The 17,167-nt window shown below is 31.6% G+C and overlaps 1 protein-coding gene across 1 annotated transcript; it reads right to left on the reverse strand.

Annotated features, from left to right (window-relative positions):
• Positions 1-2,337: 2,337 nt before the first annotated feature.
• LOC134725007 (cilia- and flagella-associated protein 52-like) lies at positions 2,338-11,132 on the reverse strand. Its single transcript, XM_063588458.1, has 12 exons — positions 10,930-11,132; positions 9,963-10,162; positions 9,288-9,424; positions 8,367-8,495; positions 7,802-7,901; positions 6,916-7,163; positions 6,546-6,624; positions 5,852-6,042; positions 5,084-5,232; positions 4,358-4,694; positions 3,552-3,789; positions 2,338-3,200 (listed from the first exon to the last, which is right to left on the reverse strand). The coding sequence occupies exons 1-12, from the start codon at positions 10,988-10,990 to the stop codon at positions 3,042-3,044; spliced, it is 2,028 nt and encodes a 675-aa protein (XP_063444528.1). The 5' UTR covers positions 10,991-11,132; the 3' UTR covers positions 2,338-3,041.
• Between the last annotated feature and the right edge of the window lie 6,035 nt (positions 11,133-17,167).

Here is a 17,167-nt window from a genome sequence, read left to right on the forward strand (position 1 = left end):
GTAAAAGAGCAAAAAGGAAGGCTAATTGAGGCTATTCCCTCAACATGGTTTAGTAGTCATTCCAGCATGTAAAACGTGCAACATACTCAGGCAGGTGTTTAGGGGGACGAGTGTGGAATTGGCCCTTATGGTACTAAGTCGAGGCTCTAATAGATGGCAAAAGGACAAAAAGGATCCTTTTAAAAAAAACCTGAGGCCTCATCATTTTGTCAGAAGTTTGTACATTGTGGATGAAAGAAAGGATGCCGCTGTCGTTGTTAATGGGGAAAATCGGGTCTCCCGTGCACTGCCTTTTGTGCATGTGGGGTGGTCGTGAATAAACATGTTTTTTTTGGCCAAATAGTAGTAATTTTTAAAATGTTTTAGTACTTGAGTTATTTTATATTGTTTCAATCGGTTTATCCCAAACTCTTTATGGTAGATATGGATTGAGGACTAATCTTTGAAATTTACGCCATATTGTTTTTTTTACCGGAAGTGTTAACTTTTTATATGACCCTTTACAACATAATATGATAAGTGGTTTTGGGGGTAACCTAAAGCCAAAACTGTAATGACCAGCACAAAAAAAAACATTTTCTTTATATTTAGACAAGAGTGCACACACTGAAATGTCTCGCCTTCTTTACTAATCATTGATTTTATGTTGATAGTCCTTAATGTAAAGCTTTATTACAACTGTCACAAAAACTTAACATTAACCAAGAAAACTAAACATTGATCAATTCAATGAACCATGAAAATGATGTCAAGGTAAGATAAACATGATAAAACATGCCAGACTTGTACAGCTAACAATTCTACCAAGCAACAAATATAGTTGACCTATAGCTTATATTTTAAGAAAAACAGACCAAAACACAAAAATTTAACACTGAGCAATGAACTGTGAGAATGAGGTCACGGTCAAATAAAATCTGCGGGACTGACATGTAGATCATGAAATATTTACATACACCAAATATAGTAGGCCTATTGCTTATTGTATTAGAATAATAGACCAAAACTCAAAAACTTAACTTTGACCACTGAACCATGAAAATGAGGTCATGGTCAGATGACACCTATCAGCTAGACATGTACACCTTACAATCATTCCATACACCAAATATAGTAGACCAATTGCAAACAGTATAAGCAAAACAGACCAAAACACAAAAACCTAACTATAACCACTGAACCATGAAAATGAGGTCAAGGTCAGATGACACCTGCCAGTTGGACATGTACACCAAACATACTAGACCTATTGCTTATAGTATCTGAGATATGGACTTGACCACCAAAACTTAACCTTGTTCACTTATCCATGAAATGAAGTCGAGGTCAAGTGAAAACTGTTTGACAGGCATGAGGACCTTGCAAGATACGCACATACCAAATATAGTTATCCTATTACTTCTAATAAGAGAGAATTAAACATTACAAAAAAAACTTTTTTTACAAGTAGTCACTGAACCATGAAAATGAGGTCAAAGACATTGGCCATGTGACTGACGGAAACTTGGTAACATGAGGCATCTATATACAAAGTATGAAGCACCCAGGTCTTCCACCTACTATAATATAAAGCTTTTAAGAAGTGAGCTAACACCGCCGCCGCCGTAGCTGCCAGATCATTATCCCTATGTCAAGCTTTCTGCAACTAAAGTCGCAGGCTCGACAAAAAAAATGAATGTTAAAATAATAAACTGATATTTCTATGTCCGCCATTTTGGATAATACCGGAAGTAAGGGTTTTAAAGACATATGTCTTATACATTATAACCATGAGAAGCAACAAAAAAAGGTTCCTGTACAATGTTATGATAGTAGAAATACATTAAAACACATTTCAATTACCCTCCCTAAATAAGAGCTTATTCTAGTACAATGTCCGCCATGTAGGATTTTACCAGAAGAAGGGGTTTTTAAGACCACTAATCTACATAATATATCCAAAAGAAGTACAAAACAAAGGTTTGTACCAAATATTAAGATAGTAGGATGATAATAACACCTATTCACATGCTAGCCTTCAATATTGGGCTGATTTAAGTACGTTATCCGCCATTTTGAATTTAACCAGAAGTGAGACATTTTTTTCAAATGCCTCCCTATCTTAAATGAAAGAGTAAAAGTTGCAATAGGTCTAGGCCAAGTTTCATGCTTGTAGCAGGATGTGCACAATTTTTCACCAAGCGGCCGTACACGTTGCTTTTTTAGCAAAAAATCTTCCAAAAAGTTCATATAATATTTTGAGTTGCTTAAATCTGCTATATTTGGACTTTTGGATAGTTGGTTTCTTTGTTTGAAAATGATTCAAGTGCCTGATAACATTCAATAATAAAAAAATACTTTTACAGTGTTTTATCATTTTATTGTCCTTGATGATAAATATATACTTCATTTACAAATAAATATTTACAATTAAGATTCAGATCTATGAAATGAGAAAGTAATATTGTAAATGCAGATCTAGATCATAAAGAAAAACAGTTGCAAGCAACAGTTAGATACTATAACCATATATATTTTGTAAAGTGAAATGGGGAAAACAGTGAATACATAGATAATGATAATAGCAATTAAATTCTGTCAAACCTTTCATAAGAAAATAAGATTTATTGAAAATTAAAAATATGATGGCAGTAAAATAAAGTTTTAAAATAGCAAACGAAAAAATATGTATTCTCCATTTTGGACATTTAATTGAACAGAAAAAAGTAATACTTTAAAAGTAGTTTTTGACATTCATGTTATCTAATAAATGATCTAAAACAAAAAAGTACAACCCTATTCAGACAGATGAATTTTTCTTCACAAAAACTTATAACAATTCTTATGGACGGACAATTGAGCACTTCGGGATAAATTTGGTTGCAACTGTGACACTTCTCATAATAAAAATAATTGAGTATAATTCATTTAATAATAATAAATATATCACAGAATTTATCCATTCCAAATTCATCAGTAGTACTAAGGAATCCATGTCAAATAAATTTTTCATAAACATTAAGATTCATATACAATATTTGCTTTGTTAATTTGAATTGTCTTTAGCATCTTGGTGTAAATGGGAATTTCCATATGAGAATAGCTCCATCTTCACTGACACTGACGATTAAGTTCTGGTTAGGACAGATTTTAACTTTGATGACAGAGTCACTATGTCCAATTCCTACACCTACTACTTCTCCCTCCTGGTAAGTCCATACCTATAAAAGAAAAACAAATTTAACTGTCTATAAAACAAAAAAAAACTTTTCTTTTTACATTAACTTCATAAGAGATAAAAAAAAAAAAAAAACAATAACAAAATTATATCTTATTTGAAAACTGAATTTTACTGTCCATGAATTTTGAAAGGTAATACTTGAGTCTATCATTTCATGATTTTTGACACAAAAGTGAAAATTTTCTTTTGCTGCACATGGTAATTATAAAGAAATATTTTATTCCTTTTTTTTTCAATTCATATGAATTATCTCCCTTTGTTTGAATTTTCCCTTTCCTTTTCTTCGCAATCTTATTGTTTTTCTTAGAATGCACCTGTAATAAATTTGTACCTTAATCATTCTGTCATCTCCTCCTGTAACTAAGAACCTTCCATCAGGTGACAGATCTATGGCATTGACAGATCCACTTGAGGAACCATCTAAATCTCTAATCCTCTCACCACCATGTGTTTCCCAGAATCCTATTTTTCTATCTGTTCCAGTGGTTACTAATTGTACTTCTTTTGCATCATAGGTTAAACATTTGAATAATGTGTTGGCAAATACTATTCCCTTCCTTCTTTTATTTCTGAAATGATACATGTAAATTTCTTTAAAATTATGCCAACTACAACAAATCTAGTATAACTTTTATGTTGGTTTCTAAACTAGAGTGCTCTTGCTATGATTGGTCTGCACAGAGTGCATGCATGTAAAATTGTAACTATCAGAATTTTTTTAACTATAAAAATATATGGAATAAAATATTCCATGTGAAGCATTTAGCTTAATATGTATATATATATTTATATATATGATAGAAAAGGGGGGGACAGCTTGTACACTAATTCAGGATGCAAAAACATGACAAGCACTTTTTGCACACTGTCAGCTGAGGAAAGTGCACTTTTAAAATTTTTTATATGCAGCTAAGACATCTTAAATCATGATTTTATTTCATGGAATTAAAAAGTTGAGAACAACGAAATCATTTATCAAGGCTAAAACATTGTATGTATGACAGATGCAAGTTTAGTCTACAAATTAATTATCTCTGATACTAAATTAAATGCTGAACAAAGCACCATGTTGAAGAACATATTTAAAACTACACATAATATAGCAAATCAGACTCAACACTTGTCAAAATAACTTACTCTAAATCCCAAATAATACAGGTTCCATCATTGCTAGCAGTGGCACATTCCAGGTCTCCATTGGTTATCTTGACATCAGAAACAGTTCCTTTGTGTTCCATCATTGTTTCTGCCAATTTTATAATGTAAACATCCTCGCCTTTCATATTCATACTTTTGGTAATGTCCCAGATGCGTACTTGACCTTCACCTCCACCACTTACAATTCTTCTGCCGTCAGAAGTACATGAAATGGCGGTCACTCCTTTACTATGAGCTTCTCCTCTCTCAAATTTCTGTTTCAAACTTTTACCATCCTTTGAAAAACCATATCCTCTGATTATACCATCATCCCAAGCTGAAAATCACAAGTATTCAATTAAGTAAAAATTTTAGACTATTCCACTTGAAATATTTTTAATCTTTATTAGAATTATTTTGACTTTGTAATACAGAGTAAAATATGTTTAAGTTACAATAAGTTAACATGAAGTTTCCATGATTTTTTAAATTATTTTATTTGTAATAATCAGAAGACAGAATAAAGTAAGTTTATAAAATGTATGTTTAACACTTAGGATATGCATGTTCATATCATACCAGTTAAGCTTTATCTAAAAAGAAAAGAAAAAGAAAGATTAAAAAATAAAATCGTTCTTGAGATCATATTAAACCAGTTCTTTTCCTTGTTTCCTGAATAGCTAATATGGTTATCATTAAGAACGTGTCTTATCTTGCAATACTTACCACTAAATATTGTTTTTCCATCCCTAGTTATGCACACAGCATTACATGTCTTATTGGCGACTACATGTCGTAGAATTTCTTTTTTTGTTGACATATTCCATACCCTAATTTCTTCTTCTTGACAAGTTACTATTAAATTGGAAAAGCCACTGCAAAATAAAAGATAAATATTTATTTAGTTCGAAGTTCAATCTACCATAACCGTATTGAAAAAAATAGTTTAATGGAGGTAAAATTTAACAAATGTTTGTAGCAAGAAAACTCTTATTACACTTACTAGTAGTCAAACTGACAACACAATGGAAGTGTCAAAATAATTTTAAGATTTAACTCAAAACAAATGTTTTCTCTTGTGAGATTATATATTTTCATTTAGATTATTAATTGACTATCATAAATATACAATTTGTTTTCCTCAATCAGTACACATCCATCAGATTTAGTGTAAAAAATGTCATAAACAATCAGACAAAACCGCTTAATGTGGTGCCAAAATAATTCAGTGCATAATATAGGATGTAGGTCTATAATTCTTTCATCTGTATAGCAATACATATTTAGAGGTGTTTCACTTTTTTCAAAAAACAAAATCAATGTTGGTACAGATCATGTATATCTCCACTCTCCAGAACCCCATCCTGGCTTCCAATTTTATCATATAGTGTTCATCATAGAACTGAAATTTTACTCTCTTACATTCTATCATGTTGAAAATATGTAACATTGTTTTTAGCTATAAAAACTAATTTTATACCACAGATAACTTACAATGGGAATACAACATCTTTAACAGCTTTGGAGTGACATGTTTTTACTAATTCTACACCTTTATCATCTGTCTGTGTTTTTTTCTCTATTTTTAGACCAGTTTTCTTGTTGATTTGTTTCTGATCTCCACCACCGACAAACTCAGAATAGTTAAATCTATAAATTTGAGAGTTAGCAGCTCCAACATAAAACTGAAAATAAAATGTGGGTAAAATAAAATATTCGAAAAATATTAAAATATTCCAAAAAAATGTGCTTAAAATTTTTTCCAGATCACATTTTTAGAACAGTTTTTCATGTGTAAGATTTTATATTACATTTTGTATTGATGTCATAAAAATGCTTGATAAAAATATAAGTATTTTTTGGGTTGCCACATTGCCCACCAATGAAATTAGAGTTCAGGAAAATCCTTTTATTTGTCTAGTAATTGTAATTAAATATAACAATCTACAACAGAACATGGCATAATTCAATTCTTATACTTGGCAAAAGACTTCTAACAACACAATATACCCAAACTTTTCAATACACATTAAATAAATTTTACTAGTGACAATTAGTGAGATCTTATTTAAAACTAGCAGTCTCTTCCAATTTATAAATCAATGTATATCATGTATTCGTTACCGTGGAATGTTTTGTCATACAATGCTCATGCAAATGCAACTTTAATCAAAGGTTTAATATTTACCTGATGGCCATCTCCTCTCAGGGCTATAGATGTGATTGCAGGTGATGATAAATTGGATAAATTCTTGTCCTTCCACGACCTAAAATATGCCAAAAAAGAATTAGAAAATTTGTCTAACTTAATATTAGTATTCTGGAATCACCAGGGTTCTCATTTAAAGGTGAGTCTTGGGACTCGTTATATTTCAGCATGTGTAATTCAATAGTGAAAAGAATAAATTTTACTGCTATTTAAAAGTATCAATTTCAGTCTCAACAACAAAATAAAGCAAAACAATAACATCAAATTGACCATTCTTCAAAAGTGCATTTAATAAATGCACAGAATAATTTACACATAAACATTACATGATTTCATCAATTGCTCCTACCTTTTCTTTTCAAACAAGACTTCACCTTTGTCTTGTTTCTTGTAAAATTTAGCAAGGGCTACTTCTCCATCTCCTGCTCCTACTAAGAAGTCACCAGACTTTAGAAGTGCCAAGGATGTAACACCTTTACTGAATAGTTCTTTCTTTGGTCCTTGGACTTGGAAGAGTCTGGTTCTCATGTTGATACCAATGATATCTCCTGTTGTTGTACCACAGAAAAAGAAGGGTTCAGCCATGTGATCAGCCATCTATAAACAGAATAGTTAAATATAGAAAAAGCACCAGAATTAGTCACAACGTTTTCCAAACAAATTTCTTATAGCATGTCCCCTTAAACAGGAAATTTTATGATAACTATAAGTGTTAATGGAAATATCACATCTCACATACTGTAGTAATAGTGCCAGAACTGTTTAGTTTGAATGAGTATGTATATAATTTCTATGTTCTCAAAAGTCTTAGAGAATTGGTATACTTTAAAGGTACCAATAATGGTCAGAAGATTTTTTTTTTTTTACAGTTTTTTAAAGAAGTTAACAGTAAAGATTTTTCTTTTGTTGTGTCTACATTTATCTCTATTAAAAATACGAACCTCATGCCTAATATCTTTTCAATCTAATAAACTGATATTCAAATAATTATTTTATTTAAATTATATATCTGTTAATTCAATACTTATGGAGATCTGTTTCACTAAGTCAATCACTAAAAAAAATGGTGGTAAAAACCTTTAACCTTGTGCCACAGGGGTTAGGTATTTTAACTGACCTTTGGGATAATGTTTGCATGAGCAAATCTATAATGTACCTTTAAATTTCTCTTCTGATTGCAAAGCTTTTAAAAATATTTTTTTCATACAAACAATATACATGTATACTGTACTCACCTGGATACATTTTACAACTCTTTTGAGTTGACCCATGACCACATTTGTTGCTTTGATTTTTCTGTTTCCAACATCAAGTTCCCATACTCGTAATGTACCACTGAAAGAAAAAAAAACATTTAGGATTCAAATCTTAAAGTTAGATAACCAAAACACAACATCTGTGAAAAAGTTCCTGTTTTCATTTATGTATCAAAACAGTTGTGAATTTTATTACTAACCTTGAAGAAGATTGAAACAACATTCAGCTATTAATAAAAACTGAATTGAGCTGATGACAAATTGATTGACTGCAAGTAATACTTAATGAATTTAGAAATGATATAACTAAGATTTCAACCCTTTCAGGGAAAGTAAACCTAAGATTGAAATGGGCTAATAATCTATGTCTTTTTTGTTCATATATGTCTACTCCGACTGTTTCAATTCTTATGCACCACTGGCTTCCAAATACATTTTAGGTTTTGAGCTTTCCTGATGAAGGGAAATCCAGAAATGATTCAGACAATGATTTTTTTTAAAGTGATAATTTCATTTTTTAAATAAACATGATAAATAAACTTACTCTCCTCCTGTAACAAAGATATCATCACTAACATTGGAGTAGGCTACACAGTATGTTACTCCGGCACTCTCTACTTGGGCTTGATTTCCACAAATTGCTTCTTTGCTGGCAAGGTCCCAAACCACAACACTGAAATAAATAATAACTATTTTAAATATAATTCTATCTCTAATGATTTTTAACATTAAATTACCTTCAATTACATGATTTAGTGATCTTTTATTTTTTTCAGCATCAAAGCACACTTTAGAAGAAAATAACATAATTGAAACAGATACGTATCAGAAAAGATCATAAATTAATGTTAATTAGGATCCAGTATTGTAAAAAGAAGAACAATATAATTGTAATGTGAAGAAGGACATTAGTTGTATTCTAACTTTCCTTGATCATTTGTATCTCACTCAATGCAATGAAAGACATTGTCTGCTTTTAAAGAACTTCAAAATTAACAAGCTTAAATTTTAAGCAAGGGGTCATCCATAATTGTCAACCATTTTCCAAAGTGTACAAAACAAACCCTTTTTTTACCCCCACCCTCCCTCAAGAAGTGTAGTGTACATCAACCATTTTCAGATTTCAAGACAAGAATCAATCATTCTTAATAAAAAGACGATCATGTCTATTATAATTGCGTTTAATATGGAAATTTGCAATGAAAATAAACTGACATATATCAGACTTGTTTTATTTTAATTTTTTTAAAAGCGTACAGAAAAAATGTTGATTTGTAACCCCCTCTCCCCAAGTGTACATTTTGTACTCTTTGGAAAATAGTTGACAATTATGGATGACCCCCAATATACATGTATTAAAAGTATTTACTAGACAATGTGATAAGTAATCCAAACATTTTTTTTTAAATATCAAATCTTTATTGACAATTGCATCTATGTATGCAATGCACTCAGTGCCACTCACCTTCCATCATCTTGCCCACCAAGAGTTACAAGATATTTTTCATTAGGTGAGAATGCTAAATCTTGTACTTTCACTTTATGAAGGCTGAGTGTAGCTATCTGTTGTTTCCTGTGAAAATCCCATATGATGACATTGGCCTAAAAAATAAAATATCAGTGAATTAAAACTGGTAGTTCTGAATACAATTATGTTATTGATTCCTAGATCATCTATGTTAACACATCTTATATCTAAAGTCATAACTGAATTTGGTACTTAATTAAATGACATAAACTGTGAGTACAAAAAAACAATCCTATCTTACTTATTATTAGCTCAATATTTACAGCTCAATGGGCCATGAATATGATTTACATCACATCAGAATGAGAAAAACTTTGGTAGAAAAGTATAAGCAAATGTTATATCATTTGCTAATTTAAAAAAGTTTTCACTATAATACAATAATTAAAAGTAAACCACAAGGGGCAGACTATATGAAAAAAAATACATGGTAGCATTTAAAAGTATAAAATTGAGAATCAAAATGGGGAACTTCTGAAAATGTCAAAGAGTCTTAGACAACAACTCAACCAACGAGCAGACAACAGCTGAAAACCACCAATGGGTCTTCAACGCAGCGAGAAAATCCTTAACCAGAAGGTGGTCCTCAGCTGAAAATTCTATGGTCTTTACCTTAAATCCCATGTGTGTGACTTGTCCTGATGCTAGGTAGTTTCCAGATGGTGACACAGCAATACATGACACATTATTTGTGTGGCCTGATAATTGTGAAAATTCCTTTGTAGTAACATGTTCAATTATAACTGTATTTCCTAGAGGGTAAATCAGGTGTTCTCTTCCAGGGTGAACTTTCAAACCAGCATTTACATCCCCTAAAAATAATAAATATCACTAAAATAAAATTAAGTATTCAGATTGTGTTTGTTTGAAACTGTGAGATGCATATGCGGGCAACTTGTTGTATAATTACTGTTTTATGTCACAAACATTTTTTTGAGTGTGAACAGAATAGATGAAGGTACAACATGTAATAAACGTTTATTACATCAACTTGTTTTCAACACACATCCGCCAAATTTATACCAAAATTCAACCTAATTTCAAAGTTGGACGCTGACATTGAATCAACGTTATATTTTTAACGTCATATCAATTTTAAATCCAACACTACTTTTCAACATTGATTCAACATTGAAATCTGACGTGTAGCCTATTTAATGTCGAATCAACGTTGTTGTGTCTGCTGGGAAGAATGTCCTTTATAATATAAAGAAAAAGATTTAAGGTAAGAATATCCTCGTATCCCAGCTTTTCAAATTGCAATAATTTCTGGCTTCTACTTGAGAAAGCCAAAATGTACATGTGTAAAGAAGCTGGAGTTTGTGATGTCTGATGAATGTCAGGGTATTTGTGATTTGCTAATATTGTTATAACGAATAATTGATTTGTTTTAAAGGAAAGCAATACAGTAATAAATACAGGGCCAGCTTGGGATACTGTTCTTTCAAAATTTCGTTGAGTAAACAATTATTATAGTGTATAGCATGTAAAACAATGGCGCATAGGTTGGAAAATGCTGCTGCATTATTTATACTCTGCGCTTGATTCATACAAAAACTTGACAGAAGTCTCAGCTTACCATTAAATCCAATGATTGAATCAAGTTCCAATCTTGGAACATCAATTGGTGTGTCTGTCATCTTCTTTTTTGTAGTAGCCTTCTCAAAATAGGAACGTCAAGGCTACTTGTACACACAAAGCTAAACACTGCCTTTCAAAATTTAGATGTTGTCATTGGAGACAAGCATGGCGACCAAAATAACAACGCCACCTATTTCCGGTTGTCTAATCCGCATTTCATTACCGTTCTAACCAGCAGGTGTCCGTTGCAAATTTAATTAAAAATTTAATGTCATTGTTAAAAAAAAAATACTCATAACATTTGCGTACGAAATATCATGGATAATCTTGATGGTGTGGGAAAGACACAATAAAAAAAGGGGGGTTTAAAGATAAGAGTATTTTTTTTCTTCCCTCTTTTTCTAAAATCCGCTACTTTTCGGCTGTTTTTTTTTAATTTAAATTGCTTACGTGATTACTGTGTTAGAAAGGGAACTTTCTTGAAGTTACAAGCCATTAAATACCTTCTATAGTCGTTGACTTTTATCTAGCGCCGGTCCGCAGTGGTAAATTGATAATTTTAAAACTGACCTCTCAGCTGGATAATAATTATACTGTTCCCAGCTCTTATTTCCTCTTAAAAAAAAACCACAATAATGTAATTGGCATTAATACATAAAAGAAATACACCTTCATAAATCTGACCGCGGTGCAAGACACTTTTATCAAAGTAAAATATATAGTAAAAGCCTATTATATACACTCTCCCTTTAATAACATCTTAATCTGATAAAAGTGTCTTTTTAAGAAGATGTAAAAGCCTATTATATACACTCTCCCTTTAATAACAGCTAAAAATTAAGACAAACATACAATAGTATGTACACAAAAAAGTAACATAGAAAAAGACTGTGCACCCCCCCCCCCCGTTTTTCCCAAAACTGGGAGGAACACATTGCAATTATAGGGCAACAGATTCTTTGAGGAAATAAGCATTTTGGTTATATTGATAGAATATTTCCCTTTATTTACCATGATCATTTTATTTGGCTTCTCTATGTATCTGCTAAACATTTTGACAATATGTCAAAACAGTTCAGTGAGAAATAATCATTCAGGGGAAGATTCTCGAAATTACTAGGGTAAGGGGTCAGTTTTCCAATTTTAACCATGTGGTTATACGTAGATCTTATTGTGATGAATATTTTGAAATTAGCTGTTTCTCTCGATCTAAGACGAAGCCGTTGGTAAACGCGGGTTTATTGGATATGGAAAAAAATTTGCCCTTCAGTAGAACACATACGGACCCACAAAGAGTTGTTGAAAATGTTCTTAACGTGCAGCATTCTCTCTACACTAGGCATCAGATTTAACGGTCTCCATTCTGCTTTTTTTTATAAATCCAGCACAGCCAAACTGATGCGCCACGTTGGCAAGGGTTTTATTGTAGGTTGGATGAAGACAGGGTAGAAAGCTAGTTGAAATCCAACAACTTTATATAAACCATTTATTAAAGAATAAAATGTCAAAATTTTGAGCATTTTGAGTTTCACTAGAGTTTTTGATGATAGAAGCCAAGTCCTACTGTTTAGTTGTTATATAATTTAAGGCGGAATATAATGTACATACAGTTCTATCCAATACTTGGAGTCCATTCACAAAGGACGGAATCGGATATATAGACTAGTGTACAAATTACTTCACATCCATCTGCAGATAATTTAACGGTGTTATTATTATAATATTTGTGACAAGAATGTGACCCTAGTACACGGACACAGGTACTTGTCTCAGATTTTTTACCTCTATAAACAGCTGATATACCATAATATAACACAAGGTACTTTACTCGTATTTTTGAAAAATGTCAGTCAGTCGCGAAATTCCGTTATAATCCGTTGTCAACCCCACTAAAACTATTCACGCCGTAAAATTAAAATTGACTTTCTACACAATGGTGTATAACACGTCTACTTTTGTTATCAAAATCATCCGCAGCAGGCCTTTTTCTTTTTTGTACTGCCTAAGTACGACAATCGTGATTATTTAGTCTTGTCCGAGATTACTCTGACGTCCAACAGCTGTTTTGCCAGACAAGCTGGGGCCGTGGGACAACAGCCGTTGTAAGTCAGGGTAATCTCGGACTAATTTAGTCTAACGACGCCAAATTGGAAACAAGGAACTCGCAGACCGAAACACATAATACAAAAATATGTGTAGGCACGTATTTAAAGTGTCTGACGACAGCTTCGCCCTGTGGACTTACCTAATAGATATAGGAAGATGTGGTGTGAGTGCCAATGAGACAACTCTCCATCCAAATAACAATTTAAAAAGTAAAATAGCATATAGTAGTCTCAGAGACTAACGAAATAATTTCTGCAAACATCGGGAGATCTCATTGTTCAACGGTCATTTTACTTCTAAATTGCTCTCTTCGTTCCGACCACAGTGCTTTGGCCATGCTGCCAATTCGGCCATACTTTGTAAAGTCGTTTCGGCCATGATTTTTTTATTGATTCTAAGAGAAAAAAACATTGCCGTATCGGTCAGCCGTCAAGACAACAGTGTCGTATCAGTCGGTCGCTTCGGCCACAGTGCCGTATCGGTCTTAGTCGTTTCGGCCACAGTGCCGTATCGGTCAGTCGTTTCAGCCACTGTGCCGTATCGGTCAGTCGTTTCGGCCACAGTGCCGTATTAGTCACGGTCGTTTCGACCAGAGTGCCGTATCGGTCATAGTCGTTTCGTCCCAACGGCCACACTGTCATTTGGGCTATGTTTTTTTATTGTTATAAATGGTGGTATTTATAACTGCTAGAATAAGAATAAACAATAAAGTGCATTTTGATCATCAATCTAATGTGCATTGATAACATTTTTGTTTAAATATTGAGGAAAGCCGATTCGATGCACAGGGGCGGATGCCGCTGAGGAATTTTCCAAAGGGGGGGGGGGGGGGGGGGGGGGTGCTATCCCAGGGCAAAGGGGGGTGGGGTGCAAAACATATGTCCCGATACAAATGCATTGATCGGCCAAAATAAAGGGGGGTGCGAACCCCCGGAACCCCCCCCCCCCCCCCTCTGGATCCGCCACTGGATGCAAGTACGTTTTGTTCAGCCGCAGAACCGTATTGGTCACAGTCGTTTTGGACAAACTGCAAGTTTACCACACTTTGTAAAGTCGTTTGGGCCATAAGGTTTTTATGGTTTAAATGGTTAAATTAATGAGCAGTCAACATGAACAAGTTACTGTTGATTATGGTAATTTAAATTCTGCTAGAATAGACCACTTTCGAGTTCATCCATCACCAGAGAAAACTCGTCAATTAGACTCACCAGAGAAAACTCGTCAATTAGACGCCCCTTTATAACATCATTTACCAGATTGAGGGAATCTCCTGTATCCCTGCACTGTTAACGTTCATCAAGAGTCTTAGTGATCGTCATTGTGCAGGATAAACTAGAAATAATGGTTGTTCTTTAGGTACTTGATGGCAATGCCTTAATGACAGCAGTGCTGATTGTCAATATTGAGAATTCAATTTGCTGAATAATTCGTACTATATATATATATATATATATAATTATAGTTTTCCAGCCACTCGCTCAACATTGGCATGGAAGTGACGATGCCCCTAAACGCACAAATGTATGGCACGCTGTTTTTATATTTATTCAAATTTGAAGATATCTTATTTATTTAACAAGATATCTTATTAAGTATTAAGATATCTTTAATTTTTGTAAGATATCTTATTTAATTTGAAAGTAAATAAGATATCTTATTTAATTTGAAAGTAAATAAGATATCTTATTTAATTTGAAAGTAAATAAGATATCTCTATTAGTTTATAATATATCTCTATTAGTTAATAAGATATCTCTATTAATTAATAAGATATTTTATAAAGTATATAAGATATCCTACTTCTTTATAAAGATATCTTTTAAATACATACTTTATAAGATATCTTATTAATTAATAGAGATATCTTATTAACTTATGTAGATATCTTATATATTAAATAAGATATCTTTATAACCAATTAAATAAGATATCTCTATAAGTTAATAAGATATCTCTAAAATTTTATAAGATATCTTTATTAGTTTATAAGATATCTCTATAAGTTAATATAATAAAATATCTCTATAAGTTAATAAGATATCTCTAAAAGTTTATTAGATATCTCTATTAGTTTATCAGATATCTCTATAAGTTAATAAGATATCTCTTAAAGTTATAAGATATCTCTATTAGGTTATTAGATATCTCTATAAGTTAATAAGATATCTCTATTAATTAAAAAGATATCTTATAAAGTATATAAGATATCTTACTTCTTTATAAAGATATCTTTTAAATAAATACTTTATAAGATATCTTATTAATTAATAGAGACATCTTATAAACTTATAGAGATATCTTATTAATTTATAGAGATATCTTATAAACTTATAGAGATATCTTATTAATTAATAGAGATATCTTATAAACTAATAGAGATATCTTATTAACTTATGGAGATATCTTATTAAGTAAATAAGATATCTCTTTATTAACTATATAAAAGATATCTTATATAGTTAATAAGATATCTTATAAATTAATAGAGATATCTTATATTTTAAATAAGGTATCTTATATATTTAATAAGATATCTTATAAATTAATAGAGATATCTTATATTTTAAATAAGGTATCTTATATATTTAATAAGATATCTTTATAAACATTTTAATAAGATATCTTATTTAATATCTAAGATATCTTATTTAATAAATCAGATATCTCAATTAATATATAAGATATCTCATTTTGTTATTAAGATATCTCAATTAGTTTATAAGATATCTTATTTAACTAAATAAGATATCTCGAAATTGAATAAATATAATTATCATATACTTGTATAAAATATCAATAAAATTTTACAGTTCAATAACATTTGAAAATATCAAAAGGCTATGAAAGGATTACTAGGTTTATTGACCAGATTCCTTGGAATTTCAATAGCGGGCTGATAAAGGTACCTTTATTGACTGCTTCCGGTAAGTTATCACATGCCTTTTCGTTAATTTCCGTGACGTTTATCACATGCAACTTCGTGTATTTCCGGAAATTTGTTTGAAAACGACAACAGAACGCGTAAAACGGCAAAAATTAATTAAGTTAAACTTGTTTGGAAAGACATAAATGAGTTGACAATATTAATGAAGAATATGATAATTGTTGTGAAAAGATAAATAAATGCTTGTAATAGCATGCAATAAAAACAATTAAATTTAAGATTTGTTTTGGGTTCTTGTCAGAATTTCTTCTGCTGAAGTATATGATAAAAAGATAATTACATGTCATTTTTCATATCAGACCCTTTATCGGCCCTCGTTCATGATATTAGCCCTTGAGCCTGCGGCTCTTGGGCTGATATCATAACCTTGGGCAGATAAAGGGTCTGATATGAAAAATGCCATGTAATAATCTATACTGACGGCGTGCCATACAAATGACGTTCACTAATACCAGAGTTTTTGACTGAAATGCGTTACAGGTATAGGGGGAGGGTTGAGATCTCACAAACATGTTTAACCCAGCCGAATTTCTCGCTACATTGAAAACCTGTTGGTGACCTTCTGCTCTTGTTTTTTTATTTGGTCGGGTTGTTGTCTCTTTGACACATGAAGCTATTTGTTTATCAATACCTTTACCATTTATATCTTATTTAAAAAAAAATGCAATTTTCAATTGGTTTGGCATGTCAATGTCAGTATAATCTTCTATAGAATCATTTTGAAACAATACTTTTTTTTTAAATATGCATTATTGGTAACAGTATATGTTGTTCTTTTACATTCAATGTGACCATGACAGTTCATACTGGTGTTATGTTGCTGCAGAAATTTCTGCATATGTTCGTTGCGCTTTTATATATGCATATAAATAAGTAAAAACAATCATTAATATCTTAGCACATGTGCTGAAAAATTTAGTTTGTGGATGAATATCTTGCCTGTCATTTAAACATCATCCAACTATAACTTGCAGCCATCAACAGTCAACAATGTTGTTGTTTTCAAACAAGTATCACACAAAAATTTGAATTCCTAACTGAGATTTCAATGTTAACTTTGTTCATTACTTCTACCTCAACTAAAGAAAAGTTTGGAAACCCACTTTTAAAACAGTTGTAAATTCTTTGCAATGCATAAACTTACAAAGGGAGATAATTTGTTGTGATATTGTATTGATGGAATGTA

Source organism: Mytilus trossulus, chromosome 7 (genome assembly GCF_036588685.1).
Source record: "Mytilus trossulus isolate FHL-02 chromosome 7, PNRI_Mtr1.1.1.hap1, whole genome shotgun sequence".
NCBI lineage: Eukaryota > Metazoa > Mollusca > Bivalvia > Mytilida > Mytilidae > Mytilus > Mytilus trossulus.